The sequence below is a fragment of the Tenrec ecaudatus genome, chromosome 7, assembly GCF_050624435.1.
Source record: "Tenrec ecaudatus isolate mTenEca1 chromosome 7, mTenEca1.hap1, whole genome shotgun sequence".
NCBI classification, from domain to species: domain Eukaryota; kingdom Metazoa; phylum Chordata; class Mammalia; order Afrosoricida; family Tenrecidae; genus Tenrec; species Tenrec ecaudatus.
Window position 1 is genome coordinate 1,441,697 of NC_134536.1, and position 18,890 is coordinate 1,460,586.

General features: G+C 57.8%; 1 protein-coding gene across 2 annotated transcripts in view; it reads left to right on the forward strand.

Annotated features, from left to right (window-relative positions):
- SMOC2 (SPARC related modular calcium binding 2) overlaps positions 1-18,890 on the forward strand; it is a 106,718-nt gene that overhangs the window by 37,637 nt on the left and 50,191 nt on the right. For both annotated transcript variants that reach the window (XM_075554259.1, XM_075554261.1), the window contains exons 3-4: positions 10,847-10,953; positions 11,786-11,885. In XM_075554259.1, coding sequence (XP_075410374.1) covers positions 10,847-10,953; positions 11,786-11,885 — 207 coding nt within the window. The remainder of the gene's footprint in view (positions 1-10,846; positions 10,954-11,785; positions 11,886-18,890) is intronic.

Here is an 18,890-nt window from a genome sequence, read left to right on the forward strand (position 1 = left end):
CTGACAAAGCCTTGGATTCCATGTTGCCCTTGGCCCCGAGCCTGTGGAGGATCTATGAGGCCAAGGCCAGAGGTCTGCGGTTGGCTTTCCTGGGAAAACCTGAGCTGATGCCTGTGTCCGTGCACTCACTGAGTGCCGCTGGCCACTCCCAGCGGGACCACTGGGATTTCAAGCCTCTTCACACTAACTGTCCTGGAGGGAGCTCAGACGCCTCCCAGAGCATCTTGGCTGGCTTGTGTCCTTTCAGGGTGACCCTGTCCTGGGCCCTTCTGTGCATCCTGCTCACCTATAACAGGACCAGATCTCCCCTCCCAGCCGAAGGACTCCATGGAGAGCAGGTGTTGGCGCCCCTGTGTCCCACATGTCCTAGTCCCCTGGCTGCCGAGGGCACAGGCTTAGGGAGGAATTTCAGGGATCGCTGGCCTGCTACCTTGAAAAGTAAGCGGACCTTCTACATGGTCCCCATTTCTGCTACAAAATGCTTGTGCCAGAGCATGTCTCAAGGTGTGGAGATCTCTGTCTGTCTGTCTGTCTGTCTGTCTGTCTCGCCCTGGTCTTGGGGAAGCCTCCTGCTCTCTCAGCTCCTGGGCCCCTTGGCTTGTAACCAGTTCCTCCCCCTGGCTGTGTCTCTGAGGTCACATGCCCCCATGTCTCATGACAAACACCCTGTCTCTGAGCTTAGTCACCCACAGAGCTATTGAGGTGTGACCCTCATCTTTATGGGAAACAGCTCAGCCCATCATGTGAACCTCTGGGGCTCAAGATTTGGGGTGCTGGTCTTGGGACTCTGATATACCTCTGGGGTAGCAGTCACCTGACCCTCAGTTTCCACCTCATCCCCTTGCCCCAGGACTGCCTGAGAGTGTGGTTCTGTGTTTGCTGTCAGCAGCCTCACAGCAAGGCTGACCCCTGGGGCTTGGGCTCACGGTGGGGAGAGAGCAGTTTCTGGGACCAGCCTGTCCCCACATGCTGGCTTCTGTCTCTAGAACTTATCTCGGGTTTACTCTGGGATTTCGCCTTGGGTCTTCCCCAGAAGATACGTCCAATCCCGAGCCCTGTGGCTGGGACTCAGTCTTCCTTAGAAAGTGGGTCTTTGAAGGTGGGGTGGTAGATTCTGTCCCTGTGGGGTCACTGGATCACGGTAGACCCCAGGTCCATCTGAGGCCGGAGGCCAGGCACCTGCGGGTGATCCTTGCACAGGGGCCCGGGCAGGAGCACCAAGCTGCTGGGAAGGTGGAGGCTGGAGGCCCTGGTTTCATAATCACCCCCGAGGGTGCAGTCATCTATGTCTGTGCTGAGCCGGCTGTCCTCGAGCCTAAGGTGGCCCTGCCATCGCTAGCAGGTGGCAGCATCTAAGACCATCTCTGTCAGTGCACGCCCTCCGCAGCCGTGCTGACCCCGCTCCGCCGGGCTCCCTAAGGCTGGCTCTTCTTACCCCTCAGAGCAACTGAGGGGCAGGTCCCCAAGGTGTCTGTTTCTAGGTTTCCCTTTATTTCTTTAGTGGACTGTGGGGTTCCTGTTTTCAGAACTCAGTACCACGCTTTGATCTGGGACTGCTCGGACCGGCATGCTCTTCAGCCAGCCCTGACATAGAATTAAAAGCAGGCGGGAGAGAGAAGGAAAAAAAAAAATCAATGCTGGGGGACGTGAAATTGTTCTGAGATTCCTGACAGCAAGCTCCAGAAAAGGCGGCTGGCTGCCTCGGCTGGCTGCCTGCAGACCCTCCCAGCCGGCCTGTGGGACGGGAAGGGACGGGCCTGCGTGCTGGTGCTCACGGCTTCATGCACAAGTGGCCACACTCTTGCTGGCCACGCTCCTTGGGTGGGTGGGGGGGCCGGAGAACACTCTTGGGGAGGCAGTGACCCACACACATGGCAGCCCAGGCCCACCTGGCACCGTCGGGGCTGGCAGGTAGAATCCCTGTGAGGTCTGGGTGCTAAGCCCCGTCCCCACTCCCAGCACCATGTTGGAACGGACTGCCCGGACTGTGGCTGAAAGCCCGCTGAGAGTGACCTCCAGGCAGGCCTGATGTGCATGTGCGGTGGGCTGTGCATACCCAGCCTTTTCCACTAACCTTCCTAAAGACACAGCTAGGTCTGTCTGCAGACACCCCTGAGGGACATCGGAAGTACTGGCCTCTTGGCTGATGGTAGAGCCCTTGACCTTTTTTGGCACCCAGAGGGACCCCAGCTAAGAGCCTGCTACTGATGGACATCAAATCAGTTTTTACTGGGGTGTGGGGGGGACGCCCACAGGACCCTGAGGCTTCTCCCCCCACCCCCGTGGAGCCGCTGCAGGGTTTCACCCTCTGACTTTTTGTCTAGTGGCTGAGCGCTTAACCGATGCATCACCAGGGTTCTTCTGGCAGACCCCCCCATTCCCCACCCCCCAAAAATGAACCTCCATGCTATCAAATCGATACCCACTCGCAGTGAGTCCACAGGGACAGGGTGGAACTGCCCCTGTAAGTGGAAATCACATTCCTTGCCCCAGAAGACTGGGTGCTTTGAACTGAGAGTCAGAGTCCGGACGCCCCAGCGAGGCCCTGATTGCCCCCCCCCCCCGCCCGTGCCTTGTGCATATTGCTACGTGACTCCACTGCTGCCGCCACCGGGCCCAGTCCTCGGCCTCTCTCACTGCCCCTCCAGTGCGCCAAGCAGGGGTCCCTCTCCGGGGCTGGTTCCCTCCCTGTCCCGGGTCTGATGGAGGGCGGCGCCCCCTGCAGCTATGCTCCTTCCGGCCAGTCTGCCTGTTCTCCTGACGGCCCCAGCATCTTTCTCCCGTGGTCTCCCCTGTTGCTCACCTTCCACGCACAGAGCGGGGGACTGGAAACCACGGAGCTCACGTCAGGGACACGGTGGTCCTCAAGCAACCTTCTCGTTCTCTGACGCTTTAAAGAGGAGACAGCGAGGCTCAGTGCATGAGCTTGGAGAACGTTCCCTTGGAGCAAAACACATCCATCACAAAAGGGCTCACTCGTGTGACTGAGGGATGCTTGGCGACCAGGAGGTCACAGAGGGAGAGGCCGTGGAGCTGTGGTCCCGCTGGGTGGCTGCTGGGGATGAAGAGACGGATCATGGTGGCACAAGGGGCGCCCAGAATCGAGACCACTGAACTGTGCGTGTGGACACTGTCCAAAGACGGGCTCGGGGTAGGGGCTCCTGTGGGGAGAGCCCATGGGCAGGAGTCAGAGCTGGTCTCCTCTTTGCTGAGGACGGACCAGCTGTCCCTGCCCAGTGGCTACCTCGGGAAGCGCCTTCTCTCGCCTAAGCACCTGGTTCCAGCGGGGCTGCTGGGCCAGCCAGTAAGTCTGCGCCCACTCTGGTTCCCTTCCACGGAGCAAGTGGACAATGGATGGACAGACAGATGGACGGGGCGGGAGGCGGCACTCCCTCTGCCTGTGTGGTCTGGGCCTGGCGCCCAACTGTGCTGAGCCTCATGTCTGGGAGAGTCCTCTCCTGCCTGGGGCACCGGCTGCCTCTCTGAAGGAGCCATGCCAGGTGGGACTGTCCCGGGAAGGGTCCGTCACTCCTGCCTTGGTATCTCCCAGAAACTCTATCTGAATCATGTTTACTTTACGCTTTAATAGCCTCTGAGAAGGTTCGCTGTTTGGAAAGAGCCTTCTTTATAGACGAAAGTAGACATAACAAGAGGTAGCTGGTCTCGCGTCCAAGCCTTGATCAGAAACACACCGCGCTGTTCTGGGACGTGGCAAGGAGGGGAAACGAAAGGACCTTGTCTCTCGGATCAGCACCGCTCGCTGTCCTTCAGGGTCACCTGGGTGGGCATTGACCCCACAGCAGGAAGGTGATGTTGTGGACTGGCACAAGTAAAGGGGGAAATCCAGCTTCTTGGGGATATGTTTTGGGGGCCCTCGGATGATGGATTTAGGGGTGTGTAGAGACAGGCAGTCCCGAGCATCGCAACTGTGCTGTTGTTCAGAGGCCGACTGCCACGCACACATCAACGAGTGCAGGAGACGGCGGGCAGCCTTCCTCGGGTCCCTCTTGTGACTTGGTTGCCCCGGTGAGCATGGCAGCGCTTCCCTGTGACAGCTGGGTTTTCCTCCCTCTGTGAGGATGGGCTGTTGTGGAATATTTCACCAAAATGAACATTCACCAGCCCCTTTCTCACCTCTCTCTAGAATGGCATCTGTCATGTTGGTCCTGGGGGGGGGGGGTTCAATACTTCCCTCACAGCTCTCCCTCCCGAGGAGGACACAGGCCCCTGTCGTTGATGATGGGGGTGCACTCAGCTCAGCCGTGGGCTTGCACCACAGGGGCTCAGTGGTCTGCCTGCCATCTACTTAGGGAAGGACGGACGTTTGCTGTGTGCTGAGTCCGCTGCCTGGTGTCCTGTGGTCCTCAGTCTGGCCCTTGCAAGGCTGGACCGTTACAATACAGCTGTTACTGCGGCTGCTGTTGGCTGCCATCTGGTCTGTGCCCACCCGTGTGACCCTCCGTGCAACAGAAAGACACGCTTCCCGGTCCTGCGCCATCCTCACACTGGTTCCTGTGCTTAAGCCCACGTCATCCCGTCTTATCAAGGGCCTTCCTCTTTTCCTTGGTCCCTCCACTTTCCCAAGCATGATGTCCTTCCCCAGGGACAGTCTCCCCCTACAACACATCCAAAGTAGGTGAGATGAAGTCTCACCATCCTGGCCTCAGAGGGGCCCCCTGGCTGTACTTCTCCCAAGACAGGAGTGTTGGTCCTTTTGGCCATCCGTGAGCTTACATTGTTCGTCTCCACACCACAGTTCAAACCTCTGATTCCTCGCTGGGATTCCTCGGTCAGTGTCCAATTTTCACAAGCATAAGAGGTGACCACAAACACCACCTTCATCCTCAAAGTGGGTCAGGCCACCTTCATCCTCAAAGTGACTGTCCTGACTGTGACAGCTCCTCATAGCCACCCAGCTGGCCTGACCCATGCTCGCTGCAGAGCAGTGGAACGCAGGGTCTCCTGCCCCTGCACCGTCTTCATGGACGTGTGGTGTCTGTGACGTGTACGAGTACCGTTCTGCCTTGGGGGATCCCCTCCCGCTATCCTGCTGGACGGCGAGGCTTCCCTGGGCTGTTCCAGTAGAGCCCTTTCTTCCTCGTCCTGCCCAACCTCTCATCTGTCAGCTTAGCGCACTGTCCGTGGTGACATGTATGCTGCTTGGGTGCTAGCCATGCTGCCACCAGCAGAGCCACCCACGGTGGACAGGATCCACCAGGACTTCCAGGCGACGAAGGGCCAGGAAGAAAGATCTAACGGTTAAAATGTGCACCTTGTCAGATGGCGCTGTCTTCACTGGATGCCAATGGAACACAGGTGGCGCTCCCCCCAGGGGCCTCATGTCCACGGACAGAGCTCTGCGAGAGCTGAGTCTCTGTGTCATTCGCTCTCTCGCCTGGTGGCCTTCTGAGGCCATGAGGACAGGGGGATGGCGTCCTCAGTGGTCTAGGCCGCTGTCATATCAGCCTTATGCTCAGAGACCCTGCAGGGCTCTGCTGTCCACAGGCCTCTCTGCTCCGGCGGCTGTGCCACCACATGTGTCTTCGCTGTGTGCTTTCGATGCCGGAGTTGGGCCCGGTCCAGGCAGCCTGGGTGTGCAGAGCAGAACTGCTCCTCGGCTTTCCAAGGCAAGAACTTCCATGAGCAGATCCCAGGCCTTCCTTCTGAGACATCCCCCCAACCAACCCTGTTTTGATCAAGTCCTCAGGTCCTTGCAACTAGGCCTCTTCAAAATTCTCCTGAAGGGGAAAAAGCCAAAAGTCGAAACACTAAACAAAACCGTCTTTCCCGATTGTGGCTTCGTCCGTGTTGAGTGGTGTTAGCAAAGGACAAAACGGCTGGCTCGTGAACGAAACCATCACTCGAGAGAAGCACCATGAAGCACACTGGCTGCCTCCCAGCTCCCAGTGAGCAGTCCCTGCTGGAAGTTTCCATGACTAACGTACCTTGATGCATAAACAAGTTTTGTGATCTGGTTGGGAAAATAACCTTTTTACTTTGCGTTTGAGAGGAGAAACAAACCAGCAAAGAGAACAAGAAAACATGAGCCAACAGATTCAAACAAACTGCTTGCAGATCTCATTGTTAGGAACCCACAGCTGCCTTTTAGGAGCCAGCTGTGAGCAGTGTCGTGTGAGACACGATGTTGCATGGTGTTGAGTCTTTGCTCCTTCAGCCCAGAGCAGACCTTTTTCCAAAGTGCACACACCGATCTGCGCCAAGGAGTTCCCTTTGGACGCCATGAAAAGGCAATAGGGGTATTTGATTAAGCTAAAATGAGTGAGTCCGCATTGTAATTTAATTTAGTAGTCTCAGAATTGGGGGTGGAGGTGGTCCTGAGATGGAAATTGGGCACAGTCTGAAACTCACGATATCCCACAGACCCCGAGATGCCTCTGTGCACCCCAGGGTCAGCACCACGAGGAAGCAGCTGGGGTAAGCTGTACCAGGAGGGTGAGGAGGAGCCAGAGGACATGAGCATTGCCCAAGGGGAGGACAATGGTGCCGCCACATTGGACACGGGTGGTGGGGGGTCCTCCGTGAATGATACTCGGGGTGGCCATTGATTCAGGCCCCTATTGTAGGTTGGTTCACCTTCGGCTGGGGAGCTGAGACCCAACCAGACACCTGCTCTCCAGTGGTCGCTGCAGGGCTACAAACCAGCATCACAAGGGGGACACAGCTGAATGTGGCTAAACACCATGCGGTCCCTCCGTGGGACGGCAAAGCATCCATCACCGCCCTCACGTGCTAGTATAGCTGGCACGAGGGTGAGTCTGGGGCCCTTCTGTGGAGATAAAGGGGCCAGGCACCGAAGGCCACATGTGTGACCCCAGGCCTAGGGCATCTCCCCAGGATGGACGAGCGCTGGGGGACATTAAGAGGACATAGCCATTGACAAGGGGGCCACAGGGACAGAAGAACAGCGCCACCGAGCTGTGGTGGGCACTCGGAGGCTCAGGAACTGATGCGTGAAGGTCTCACAGCGGCTGCGCCATGCTTCCTGCCACTGAAGAGCTCGCAAGAGGATCCAAACAGACAGTGTCGACTTCCCTCAGGCCGGTCTGACTCAGAGTGACCACACAGGACAGAGCGAGTCTGAGTGCCCCTTCAGGCTGTGAAGTCAGGAAATGCCTGGGAGCAGCCAGCCTCACGGTCTCCTAGGAGCACCAGAGGCTTGAACCTCGGCTGTAACCCACGGTGCCACCAGGGCGACCAGGACGGAGGTTTGGGTTTTGAGGGTCTAGAGAATGAGGAATGACAGCGCATCCCAAGAGGGCCTCAAGAAGACCATGGAGCCATGAGGGCTTGGTGAGTTTTGCAGTAGCTGTCAGGAATGGAGGCACAGTGGTTGCGTGTTGGACTGCAGTCCTCAAGGTCCGCAGTTCGAAATCGCCAGCCACTCTGTGAGGAAGATGAGGCTTTCGACTGCCGTCAACCATTCCGGTCTCCGAAACTCACAGGGCAGCTCTGCCCTGTCCTAGATGGTCGCTGTGATTCGGCATCACCTAGATGTCAGCGAGTGCGAGTGTGGTTTTACCAGGAGCTGTGGGGGAGATGATGCCAGAGGGTAACCGGATTGAAGAGTCTATACACGAACTGCTGGCGGGAGACCCGGCCGTTCTCCGTGAGCGTCCCTCAGGGGGGATGGGGGGGGGTAGCTGGGCGACTTGCGGATGGTGCCTCTGAGGAGAGCAGTACTGCAGGGCGAGGGCGGGGCATGGAGCATCTTAGAGCTTCCAGGGAGCCCCCAGCAAGCGCGCGAGGGAGGGCCCCTGGCTTTGCCTGCCTCAGGGGTGGGGGGTACACATGTTGCTCAATCCTCAGCTCCCCACCCATCATGAAGGTCCCCCCCATTGGCTGTCCCACCAACCGCCTGGGTCCAGGGGCTGGGAGCAGGTGGGGCCACATGCATGGGGACACCCCTGTCTGCCACCCAGCCTTCCCTCCTGGACATTGCACAAAGGGCCCAGGTGGATTCTGGTCCTGCCATTCCATGCTGCTAAGCCCTGACTGCGCCCTGGGATTGAGTCCTGCCAATGCCAGAGTGTGCCTGCGGGGTTTCTTCTTCCATCCAAGGCAGGAGCCACAGTTGCTGGAGAGCTGATCCATGGCGGTATTGGAGACTACCAGGAAGCGGCTGGTGTTTTGTGCTGGGTGTGTGCTGTGATCCCCAGATATGGGGGGGGGGCATTTATAACTCCATCTGGGCCTTGCTCGCACGTGGAGACGGGTGGACCCAGCCCCGGCCTCCACACTTTCCTCTCAAGCAGTCAAACCTCAGGTTGTGCAGTGAGCCAGGCGGGCAACGTCCACCAAGGCTGACTGCCCTCAGCCCGAGAGCACAGGCTGCATTAAAACCACATGTCGCTAAGTGCTGGCTGGCTGGCCAGGCCAGCCGTCAGACCAAGCAGGAGCCCCAGGGCCGGGCAGAAAGAGCTTCCCTGCCCCCGTGGCCCCAAAGCCCACTCTGTAGGGAATCCTGCTGCAGAGAGCCCAGAAAGACATGCAGAATTCTGCACCGCCGACTCCCTGCTCCCTGTGATGTCCAAGTGTTCCTGTCCTTGAAGTGGTGCCCAGGCAGCAGGGGGCCAATGGCAGCAGTGAGCTTTGATGACCGACAGGCAGTCGGGAGGCTACCCTTGGGAGACCTTGGACTGGACAGCCTTGGGCAGTCCTGGTGGCCTCGGGCCCTCTGAGAGACACGCCTGGCGTGTGATGTGAATCGGAATCACCCGAGAGCACGCAGGACGCCCTTTCTGGTCCAGCTTTGCGAGTCCAATGGCTGTGTCCCCCTGACGGCCCACGGAAGTCAGACAAGCACTGTGGCTCTGTGCGCGGGCCTGGCGCCCGCGGGAGCAAACAGTATGAAATGCTTCCCAAATGTTGCAGTGTTTATTCTTCCAGCATGTGTTACTGGTCGCGCTGCCCAGAGCCCGGATCGCAGCTCCAGTTTCGCGTCTGACCAGGAATCCCATGGTGGGAGCAGCAGGCAGCACGTCTGCGCTGGTCCTCTGCGTCTGATCCAGGGAGGGCCTGACAGAGAAGAGGAGGAGGAGGAGGAAGTTGACGTGACGCAGGGGTACCCGCTCCAGGGCCTGCCCAGCCTTGCTCAGGGCAGGGTAGGCCTTGCTTAAGGGGCAGCACTGGCTCTCACTCTGCTACTCCAGCCCCGTCGGACAGCATGTCCTTCGTGGTGGCTGGCACGTGACTGTGATGCTGGAAGTTTTGCCACGGGCATTAAGTCACTCGTGATGGTCAGGTCTACGCAGACCTTTCCGACAGACAGATGGCCGGAAGTCAGCCTGGCGGCCCACCTCTGGAACCCAGCCAGGCCAGAGCAGAACAGTGTCCTGGACAGCGTGGGAGAAGGGGTGACACAGAGGCGGAAGCAAGGGGCTCAGAGTAGCAGTGATGGGGAGGAAGGTCAGGGCCGAGGTGGCTGAGTCAGCTGACCTGGTGCACTGTCCACCACCACCCCATGCAGGAGGAGGAGCACCTGGGTGGGGCCACCGTCCACACTGGGCTGGAGTGCACCATGACGGCCCAGGTCTGGGCAGCACCTGTCCATCCACTGACGTCACCTTCCCCGGTGCTCATCACTGGTGGGCGGCGCCCGCTGCTGTGCCTCACCCGTCAGCCCACGATGGGAGGTCCTTCTTATGTTCCACCTCCATGCAACCAAGCAGGAAGTCCTTCTGCAGTGACAGGTCTCCCAGACGAGGACTCGCCGCCTCCCTCCCCTCGACCAAGCACGAGGCCCTGCTGCTTCTTCTTTTATTAAAAGATTCTTTTTATTGGGGGGCTTTTACAGCTCTTATAACAATCCATACATCAATTGTATCAAGCACATTTGTACATAGGTTGCCATCATTGTTTTCTAGACATTTACTTTCTGTTGAACCCGTGGTATCAGCTCCTCTTTCCCCCCCCCCACTCTCATAACCCCTTGATAAAGGATAAATTATTATTATTTTTCATATCTTACACTGACAACTGTCTCCCTTCCCCAATGATTTCTGTTGTTCCTCCCTCTGATGTGTGTGTTTGTGTTTGTGTGTATGTGTGTGTCAGTCACTGTGATCTGTTTCCTCTTCCTCCCCACCTTCCCCACCTTCCCCCAGCCCTTCTGGTACTGCTACTCCCATTCCTTTCCCTGGATTCTGTGTGTCATGAGCTCTTACCTCTTACCTGCACCTGTGTACATGCTCCGGTCCAGCCCACAGTGAAAGGCAGGACCGGGGTCATGACAGTGGGGGGTGAGGAAGCCTCAAGGAACCAGAGGGATATTGTGTGTTTCATCAGTGCTACACTGCATGTGCCCTTGTTGACTCATCCCTTCCTTGTGGCCCTTTTGTCTATAGGGGATGTCCCATTGTCTATAGATGGGTTCTGGTCTCTGCTCCAACCCCCATCATTCTGACCTTTACAGACAAACAGGATGTCCTTCTCCAGTGGCCTGTCGCCCTGAAGACCAGCCACTGCACTCTTCCCCCAAGGACCATTCTGGGTGTTTCCCAGGAGACCAATCAGTTCCCTGGTGGGAGCTTCAGCGTGGCCCCCGGAACCACCTGCCCCTCTCTGTGCAGCTCAGCGTGGGTGTCCTGGGGCCCGGAGGAACGAGCCTGTCTTGCTGGAGGCCAGGACTTCTCACTTGTCAGGATCCCTCATCCCTAAATGCAGAGCAGGCCACTCGCCCTATGCCTCGCACGACCCATTGGCTGTGGACAGGACCCAGGCACCTCCCTCGCCCCCCCTCCGTGGCTCTGGGTCTGGGTCTGCAAGATGCCCTAGCCACCCCTCTGTGCCCACTCCCCCTGACCCCGCCCCTCTGTCTTCTCCTTAGATGTGTCCCGGTGTGTGGCTGAGAGGAAGTACACCCAAGAGCAAGCCCGGAAGGAGTTCCAGCAGGTGTTCATCCCAGAGTGCAATGATGACGGCACCTACAGCCAGGTGCCGCCTGGGTCCCAGGAGGAGGGGCTGCGCATGGGCAAGGGAGGGACCTGGTGACCAGAGCAATGGGGTGAAGGCAGGGCTAAGGACGGAGAAATTTCTGGGAAGTTGTTTTGTAACAAGGTGAATCTTCATGGTGAGGGTGTAGGAGAATTCATCTGCAGTTGTGTGCACCCCTGCCTCTGAAGTTCAGCCCCAGGACTTGATGGCTTAGGCTCGGTCACCGCCCACAGAGGTGGAGGCCCTGGCAGCTGGCCCCATGTGGAAGGTTGTCTTGCCACCACCGCCTGCCTGTTAGGGCCAGCCACTCGATCTTACCAGCCTGATCTGGCTACAGCGAGGGACCAAGGACCAGCCACATTCAGTGCCTGGCCGGCCAGGCAGCGCCTGGGAAAGAACCCATGTGCCTGTGCCGCGAGCAACAGTTCAAACTGGTCACGCACCCCATCCTTCCTGTTGGGTGGGGGAGAGGCAGTGAAGCCTGGTGCATGCTGTGCCCCAGCCTGGGGACGTCAGCTTGCTGCTGCATACATGTAATTTTGCAGCCTGCGTATGACCAGTGCAAGGAGGGACAGGTTGAAGAGGGTGGGGAGGGTGAGGTGCAGGGGGTCGAGCTGTGAATGGGGTGATTAGGGGGAGCCCTCTGACTGGGATCTGGCAGGGGCAGGCATAAGAAGATGCCATAGCCAGGCACCTGGCCCGTCCCCAACTCTGCCGCCGACCCATGGGGCACTGGGAACTCTCCGGCCTTCTGTGGTCTCTGTTTCTGGCCCCGGAGCTACAGAGCCCTGTGTGCCCCAGGGTCTGTGCACGATGGTGTCCTCTCCCACAGGTCCAATGCCACAGCTACACGGGATACTGCTGGTGCGTCACACCCAACGGGAGGCCCATCAGCGGCACGGCCGTGGCCCACAAGACACCTCGGTGTCCCGGTACGTCCCAGGCCACACGGGTACTGTGGGGGCTGCAGAGGGCGGGGGCGGGGAGGATGTGTCTGTCTCTGTCTCTCCTGGTTTCCTCCTGGCCCTCAAGGAGACAGACCATGGGCAAAGGGTGCTACAGGTGGGACAGCAAAGGTCTGTTCCTGGCTGTGTGGAAGCATGTGGTCGTGTCTGCGTGCGGTCACAAGTAAAACACATCCCACACCCACTGCCAGTGAGTCGATTCTGACTCAGAGCGAATCCCGTCAGACAGGGAACCGTGGGCCCATCTTTCCCGGAGGAGACGGCCTCGTGGTCCTCCCCCCGGAGCAACTGCTGCCTCTGAGCAGGCCTCCCCTGCTCCTGTCGGCGGTGTGTGCGTGTGCCTATGTGTGCCCATGTGTGTGTACACAAGAGGTAGGTGCCAGAGGCTTTGTGGGAAAATCAGATGAACGCTGAATGAAGCGTTTCCACGGACTCTCTGAAGCCCCTCCTGCAGAACCAGAAACGCACAGAGAGCTACAAGTGAGAAGTGAGGACAATTCACAGCTCTGTTTGCTTGTTTGCTTGTCTGTCTGTTTGTTTGTTTGCTTGCTTATTTGTCTGTTTGTTTGATAACCACAAGGACCGTTGTGACCCGGGTGACCATGACCAAATATTTGTGTCATTTTGGTCAGAGGGAGCAAACAGTACTGGTTTACCCTGTGTGTCTGCGCAGAAGCAGTGCAGCCTCCCGTCGCCCGTCCCCTCCCCGGTGGCCGCTGTTTGCATGTTGCTCATGCGGTGGTTTGACCTACACACCGAGGGGAATAACACTGATGGGGGTGGGGCTTCCGACGGCCTGTTTCCTTCCAACTTCCCGAGCCCATCTGCAGCCTTCAGGCTGATTTCCTTCGGAAAGGGCAGCAGGCCCGTTGTGATCACCTGTCAGGGAGATGTAGCCAGTCACCTGCATCTGAAAGAAGTCACAGACTGCTCGGGCAGAGCCAGCCCATACCACAGCTGCAGCCAGCCAGACAAAGCGCTTTCTAAATGTGTTCTGGCTCCTTTGGGTTCACTTGGAGATTCCCCCTCCCCTCTCCACTTACAGGCAGATTTTCTGTTCGTTATTCTGACAGGTGTTGGGATCCCAGCATCCAAGGTTAAAGCCCAGGAGTGTTGCTGGCTCTGGAAAAATGCAGACTCACCCTTGGGGGCCGTGTCCTACTGACGGAGCCGGCGTCAGAGCTGTGGGGTACACACCGCGTACTTCACTACTCAGTTAAAAATGAAGGTGTTCTCCAAGCCCTGAACTTTTGGGGGGCAGTATTCTTAGTCCTTCATAATAATTTCACCCATGATGAAAGAAGCACCCCGATGGGTTGCCTCTGCATCTGGACCTCCCTCCTCCCTCTGTGGGACTCACGGAGGCTGTGGTCCGTCTGTCTGGCAGCATCCTGCACCTTCGCTGGGCTGGGCGGTCCTGTGACGGGTCCTAAAGCACGTTCTTGGAAAATGACGCAGAGTCAGGTGACGCTCTGCCAGGTGGCATGCGTCTCTGGCACTGAGTCCCCAGTCTATCTTTACACGAAGCTTCCCGACAGAGGATGGGGCGCGCGCTGTGGTCCAGCAATAACCCTCAGGTCACTGCGTGGCTTGTTCGTAGCAGAGAAAGTGTCCTGTTGCTTTGCTCACCATGGCCTTGACTGCCGGCGCTGCAGACCGAGACTGAGGCTGAGATGAACAAGGCTCTTCGCTGGTGGACACCGTCCTTCTCTGCTGGGCAAACCTGAGTGGGGAGGGAGGGACAGCAGGGCTGGTGCCGGCAGCCTCAGGGGCACACGGAGCTGAGCAAGGTCAGACAGAGCACTGGGAGGTTTCAGCAGCCACGGAAGGACTGGTGTCCTGGGTGGCTTCGCCACAGGTAAGATGGCTGAGGCCACCCCAAGGTCCTCAGAGGATTGGTCCGGGTATCAACTTGTGGGACTTCTTCATGGGGATCAGACAGAGCCCAGCCCTGCACCCACATAGAAGGGGGACATTGTCAGGGCCCATCGAGTGATGTCAGAAGCAGGGTCACCCCGAGGACAGGAGAAAGCAAAACCGCCTGCTCTAATCAGTCCTGCGCCATCTCAGTGCTATTCCCCAGTCTCAGCCCACTGCTGCAACCCTGTGTCCGTCCATCTTGTCGGGGCCTCCTCCGTCTTGCTGCCCCTCCACGTTACCAAGCGTGAGGTCCTTCTCCAGGGCCTGGGCGCTCTTGACCTGTCCCAAGTCCGTGAGAGAGTCTCGCATCCTCATCCTCACCTCTCAGGCACTCAGGCCGTATTTCTTCCAATGCAGTTTGTTTGTCTTTCTGCACCCCGTGGAATACGCAACACTCTCCATTCTAAGACACAGGTGGCATGCCCTCAAATCTGAGCCAATGAGGAGGCCTCAGTAGACACACACCCAGGCTTTGTGACAAAGGTCCACCTCAGGTAAAGCAACTCCTCCCTGAGGCTGACGCAAGCTTCACGGCATCACAGAACACACCCCTTCACCTGAGACTGTGACCAAGTGCCAGGTCCATCTGCAAGCGCCCCAGGAACTTCATGTGTTGGTTTGCATGCAGGCCGGCCTTCCTGGTGCCCTCGTTGGCCCATGACCAACGAGATGCACAGATCGGCTGGAATGCAGGTAATCCAACCACAAGCGATGCCAGCCATTCCTGCCGGGCACGGGGGAAGGGAGGCAGGATGACGTCAGAGCTGGCACTCCATGACAAAGGACAAGCCCCCTTACAGAATCCACCCACCTCTCGGGGCCTGTGGCCCAGAGATCTCCATCCTCCCCTACGCCCCGAGCACCTGACCCCTGGGTCTATAGCTGGCTTCCTGCGCAGTGTGGCCCTCCTGCACCAGATTAAACCACCCGGGCCCACACTTCTCTCTGTCCCGAACCCTGGCCAGGCGGGTCAGGCTCTGTGTCCCACACCTGTGCAAAGTGATTTTTCTCTATTCTGGAAGGGATGTCACATTGCTTCAGAGTAGACTCAGCATGGCGGGTAGCAGGTGGGCACTGAGAACAAAGAACCTTTCTCTGAGCGGGATTCCTACAGCGAGCCTCTTCTCCGTCACTTGGAAGGGACCGCAGGTTCTTCATCTCATCGCTTTTCTGTGCACAGTCGTTGCAGATGCTGTAAGCTGAGCCTGCGAGCATGGCTGTGTGAGCTTACAGCAGCCAAGACAGCCGAATGCGGCGCTCCCGCTTCGCTGTGCTCGTGAGGAGTTCCGGTCTGCGGAAGAAGGCTTGGCAGCCTCAGCAAGGGGTGGTCATCTTCAGCACCCCACCACCACCCCCACCTCTTGAGACCCCAGAATCAGGGACAGCTTGGTACAGTCACAGGAGGGGCGATCTGATGCTGACGCAGACATGCTGCCTACACGGCCACGACCAGTCCTTTCTCAGGAGGTGGCCACAAAGGCCTCTCCGTCCTGCCTTTAGCCGGCCAGGCCTCATGACCATGGCCTCTCACTTCCACCTCCCTGAGCGGAGCCTTCGCAGCTCCCGGGAAGGAGAGGGCTGGCTGAACCATCTTCCCTGGCGACTTACGATGGGATGAGGGGGCATCTTTGCTCCTGTGTGTTCCAGAGGCTTCCGATGGGAACCCTCCTTGCTAAAGCCAGTTTTTAAATGGCAGAAATGGCACCAGTTGGGTGGAATTGTGTTTCGACATGTAACATACATGCTTTCAGCTGCGAGGCCTGCTTAGGTCTGAGCCTCGGAGCGGAGCAGCCGGGGTAGGCTTTGTCTCAGCTTACAAAGAAAAGCGCGGCGTGGAGGGAGATGGACACGGAAACAGTGCTCCCCAGCTCCCCGGCCACTGTGCCATGGACCCTGAATACAAACAAGCACAGAGCACAGCTGAGCCGCTGGGCAGTCAGGGGGAGTCCAGTGCGGGCGCTGGAGCCCAGGTGTGTACGGTGGCACAGTTTGGCTGTGGGAGTGGGGAAGGGGCAAAGGGAGCCTCTGGTGTTACCAGAGAGAGCTGCTGAATTCCCCCCAAAACTGGAGACAGGTGGGCACCAGGACGGCGTCCCTGCAGGAGCAGCAGGCTGAGGACAGTCAGAGACCCAGCGGAACACGCCAACCCCTTTCCCGGGTGGGGTGGTGCAAGGACGGGCACAGCGAGCCCCCATGCTCAGCACAGGAGGGTGGAGCCCCACTGCTCACCCCAGCATCTGTGACCCTCACGGGCTGCACCCCGTCAAGCGTATTGATTCCCCGAAGGCAGCACCCAGAACGAATCAGCCCTGGAAGACCCTGACACTAGGCTTGCTCCCTGGGGGTCCTCCGGGGAGATTCCATGCCCATGGCCTCCAGTCTGTTCTGACTGGAGGGGCGGGGGTGGTCAGGGGTGGGGGGGGGAGTACGGAAGACGGCCGGGCAGGGTGAAGAGGCACTGCCTGCTGGGTTTCCAGGTCCCAGGGTCTTTGTGGAGGCTGCTGCCCCCTCTTTCTCCCACAGAGCACCTGGTGGGCATGGGGCTGCCTTTTCGGTTCTCTGAATACCCCACTCTCCGTGGCTGCAGGGCAGGACCATGCTGCAGGGCATTTCTGGGGCTGGTGTGGCTGCGTGGTTGCCAGCCCTTCCTGCCCAGGTGCTCTGGGTGGACCTGAGCCTGCAGGCCGCCAGTGAGCAGCTGAGCACTGTGACCTGTGCACCCCTAGGGGCTCCCAGCGGCGCAGGCAGACACCCGCACGTCCCGTCCTATCTCACCCAGTGGTCATAGCGGGCAGACGGTGGGTGTTTGCAAACACCTACAGGTGGGCTAAGAGCACACGTGGTCCTGGGCACAGTTAACCTTGCCAGTGTGTGGCACCAGTAGGTTCATGCTGCCCCACACGGTGCACCTGTCTCTGGACACCTCACAGCCAGTGTTCTCTTGACGGGGCCTCGGGTGTGGTGATGAGCTTAGGAAGTCCACTGGCCGTGAGTGGAAAGGTCGGCTGCTGAGCCACCTAGGGTGACCCGGGAGACAGGCCTGGCCAGCGGCTCCCATGAAGACTGCAGCCTAGAAAACACCACGGGCTTTTCTTCTCTGTCCACAGGGGTGCTCCCAGTCAGAATCAGCAGCAACAGGATGTGAGTGTGTGTGTGTGTGTGTGTGTGTGTGTGTTTGGGGCATATGTCTCTATCTTTCTATAGCTATATCTATATATCTACATCTACATCCATATCTGCATCATGGGAGAAAGTTGGGGCTCTCTACTCCCTTAAAGGGTAACAGTCTCAGAAACCCACAGGAACCTCTCCTATAGGGTCCCCGACCTATAAGGTCTCCGACCTATGGGTCCCTGTCCTATAGGGTCTCTGTCCTATAGGGCCTCTGTGAGTCGGCGTTGACGTGATAGCAGTGAGTCTGTTTTGTTTCTTATGGATATGATAGGGCTTCATAAATCCATGAGAAACGGAATGGGAAGGTAACAGGATTCCCCGCCTGTCTTCCCCTTGAAGGATGTGTGAGTGGCTGCACAGTGCACCGGCGCTGCCTCCACCCGCTCTTGTGAACAGGGCGTGGGAGCCACAGAGAGGGTACAAGTGTCAGCCACCACCTGCTCTCACATGGGGGGGTCCCAAGCCCCTGCAGCAGGCAGCTGTCCTCCAAGCAGGTTAGATACCTGCTGGCAGCAACCATCTCACACAGTGCTGGTACTTCCTGGCACAGGCCACCCATCCTCACTGGGACCCCCGTGTCCTCTTGGCCACGTCGCCGTGGCTCCGGCTCCCAGTCTCCGCAGCTCAAAGAGAGCCAACCACCGTAGAGTGGTGCCCTGTCTCATGCCATCCTCCAGCGACACGCATGAACCAGCACCAGTGCCCCGTCCCCCGGTCACCCTTTGCCAAGGGCAGTCACCTAGCAGGCAGCTCAGTCTCAGCTCGTTCAGAGCAGAATGTCTGCTCCCAGTGGGTCCTCAATAGATACTTTTCCCCTGTCTCTCTAACTGGGTCTCATCATGGCAAGGAGACAAGTTGGTGCCTAAAACAGTTTGCCCCTTTGGAAATAAAGGAAACTACCTGTAATGCAAACACGTCCGGGTAATACCAACGCCTAAAATAAGAGCACCCCTTCTTTGATCGGCCTTAGTGTTTTCTGAACTCCTCCACAAAAAGCAGTTCTTCGATTATGTTGAAATTATTGGAATCGAGCGGAAGGCAGGGTTTTCGATGCACTGTAGTCACATCAAGAGGAGCCCCTGTGGCTTCGTTGCTCCGAGTTAGTCTGCAAACCACAGGGTCAGCAGTTTGAACCCACCAGACGCTCAGAGGGGAGGGCGGGCTTTCTGCTCCGTGAAGAGTGGCCGTCTGAGAAGCCCCCGGTCGCCCCATGCTGCCCTCCAGGGTCGCTGAGCGTCGGCCCTGACTCGATGGAGGGGCTCCGTACAGTGGTGCTTTAGCCGCATAACACCTTTTATTTTTATTTATTTATTGACATTTTACTGGGAGCGCTTACAAATATCAGAACAATCTAATAGTTCAATTAGATCAAGCGTAATTATGCAATTGCTGCCACCATCATTTTCAAAACATTTTCTTTCCTCTTGAACTGTTTGATATCATCTCCCCATTGTCCTCTCCCTCCCTCTCCCCTAACCCCCAGAAACCCTTGATTATGTTATGTTATATTATATTTGCCTGTATCTTACACCATCTCATGTATCCATTCACCTACCAATCTGTTACATGTTCCCCTTGAGTGGGTTATATAGCCATCGTTGCTATCAGTCCTCCCTTCCCTCCTTGCCCCTCCACCTCTACCTGTACCCTCAAGAAATCATTACTCCCGTTACTTTTTTGGAAGCGTTTATCAATCTTGGATGCCATGCATCTAACTATCTTGATTATATAAGTGAACATAGGCAGGTCTCATGAGATGCTGAGCTAGTGCCTCTCATTAGACTTACTTTTAGAAGCACTTAAAGGTAAGTATGTATTCATCCAGGCACTAGCTCAGCATGGTGACAGGTACCCAGAAGGTTGTGAGGACACCCTGCA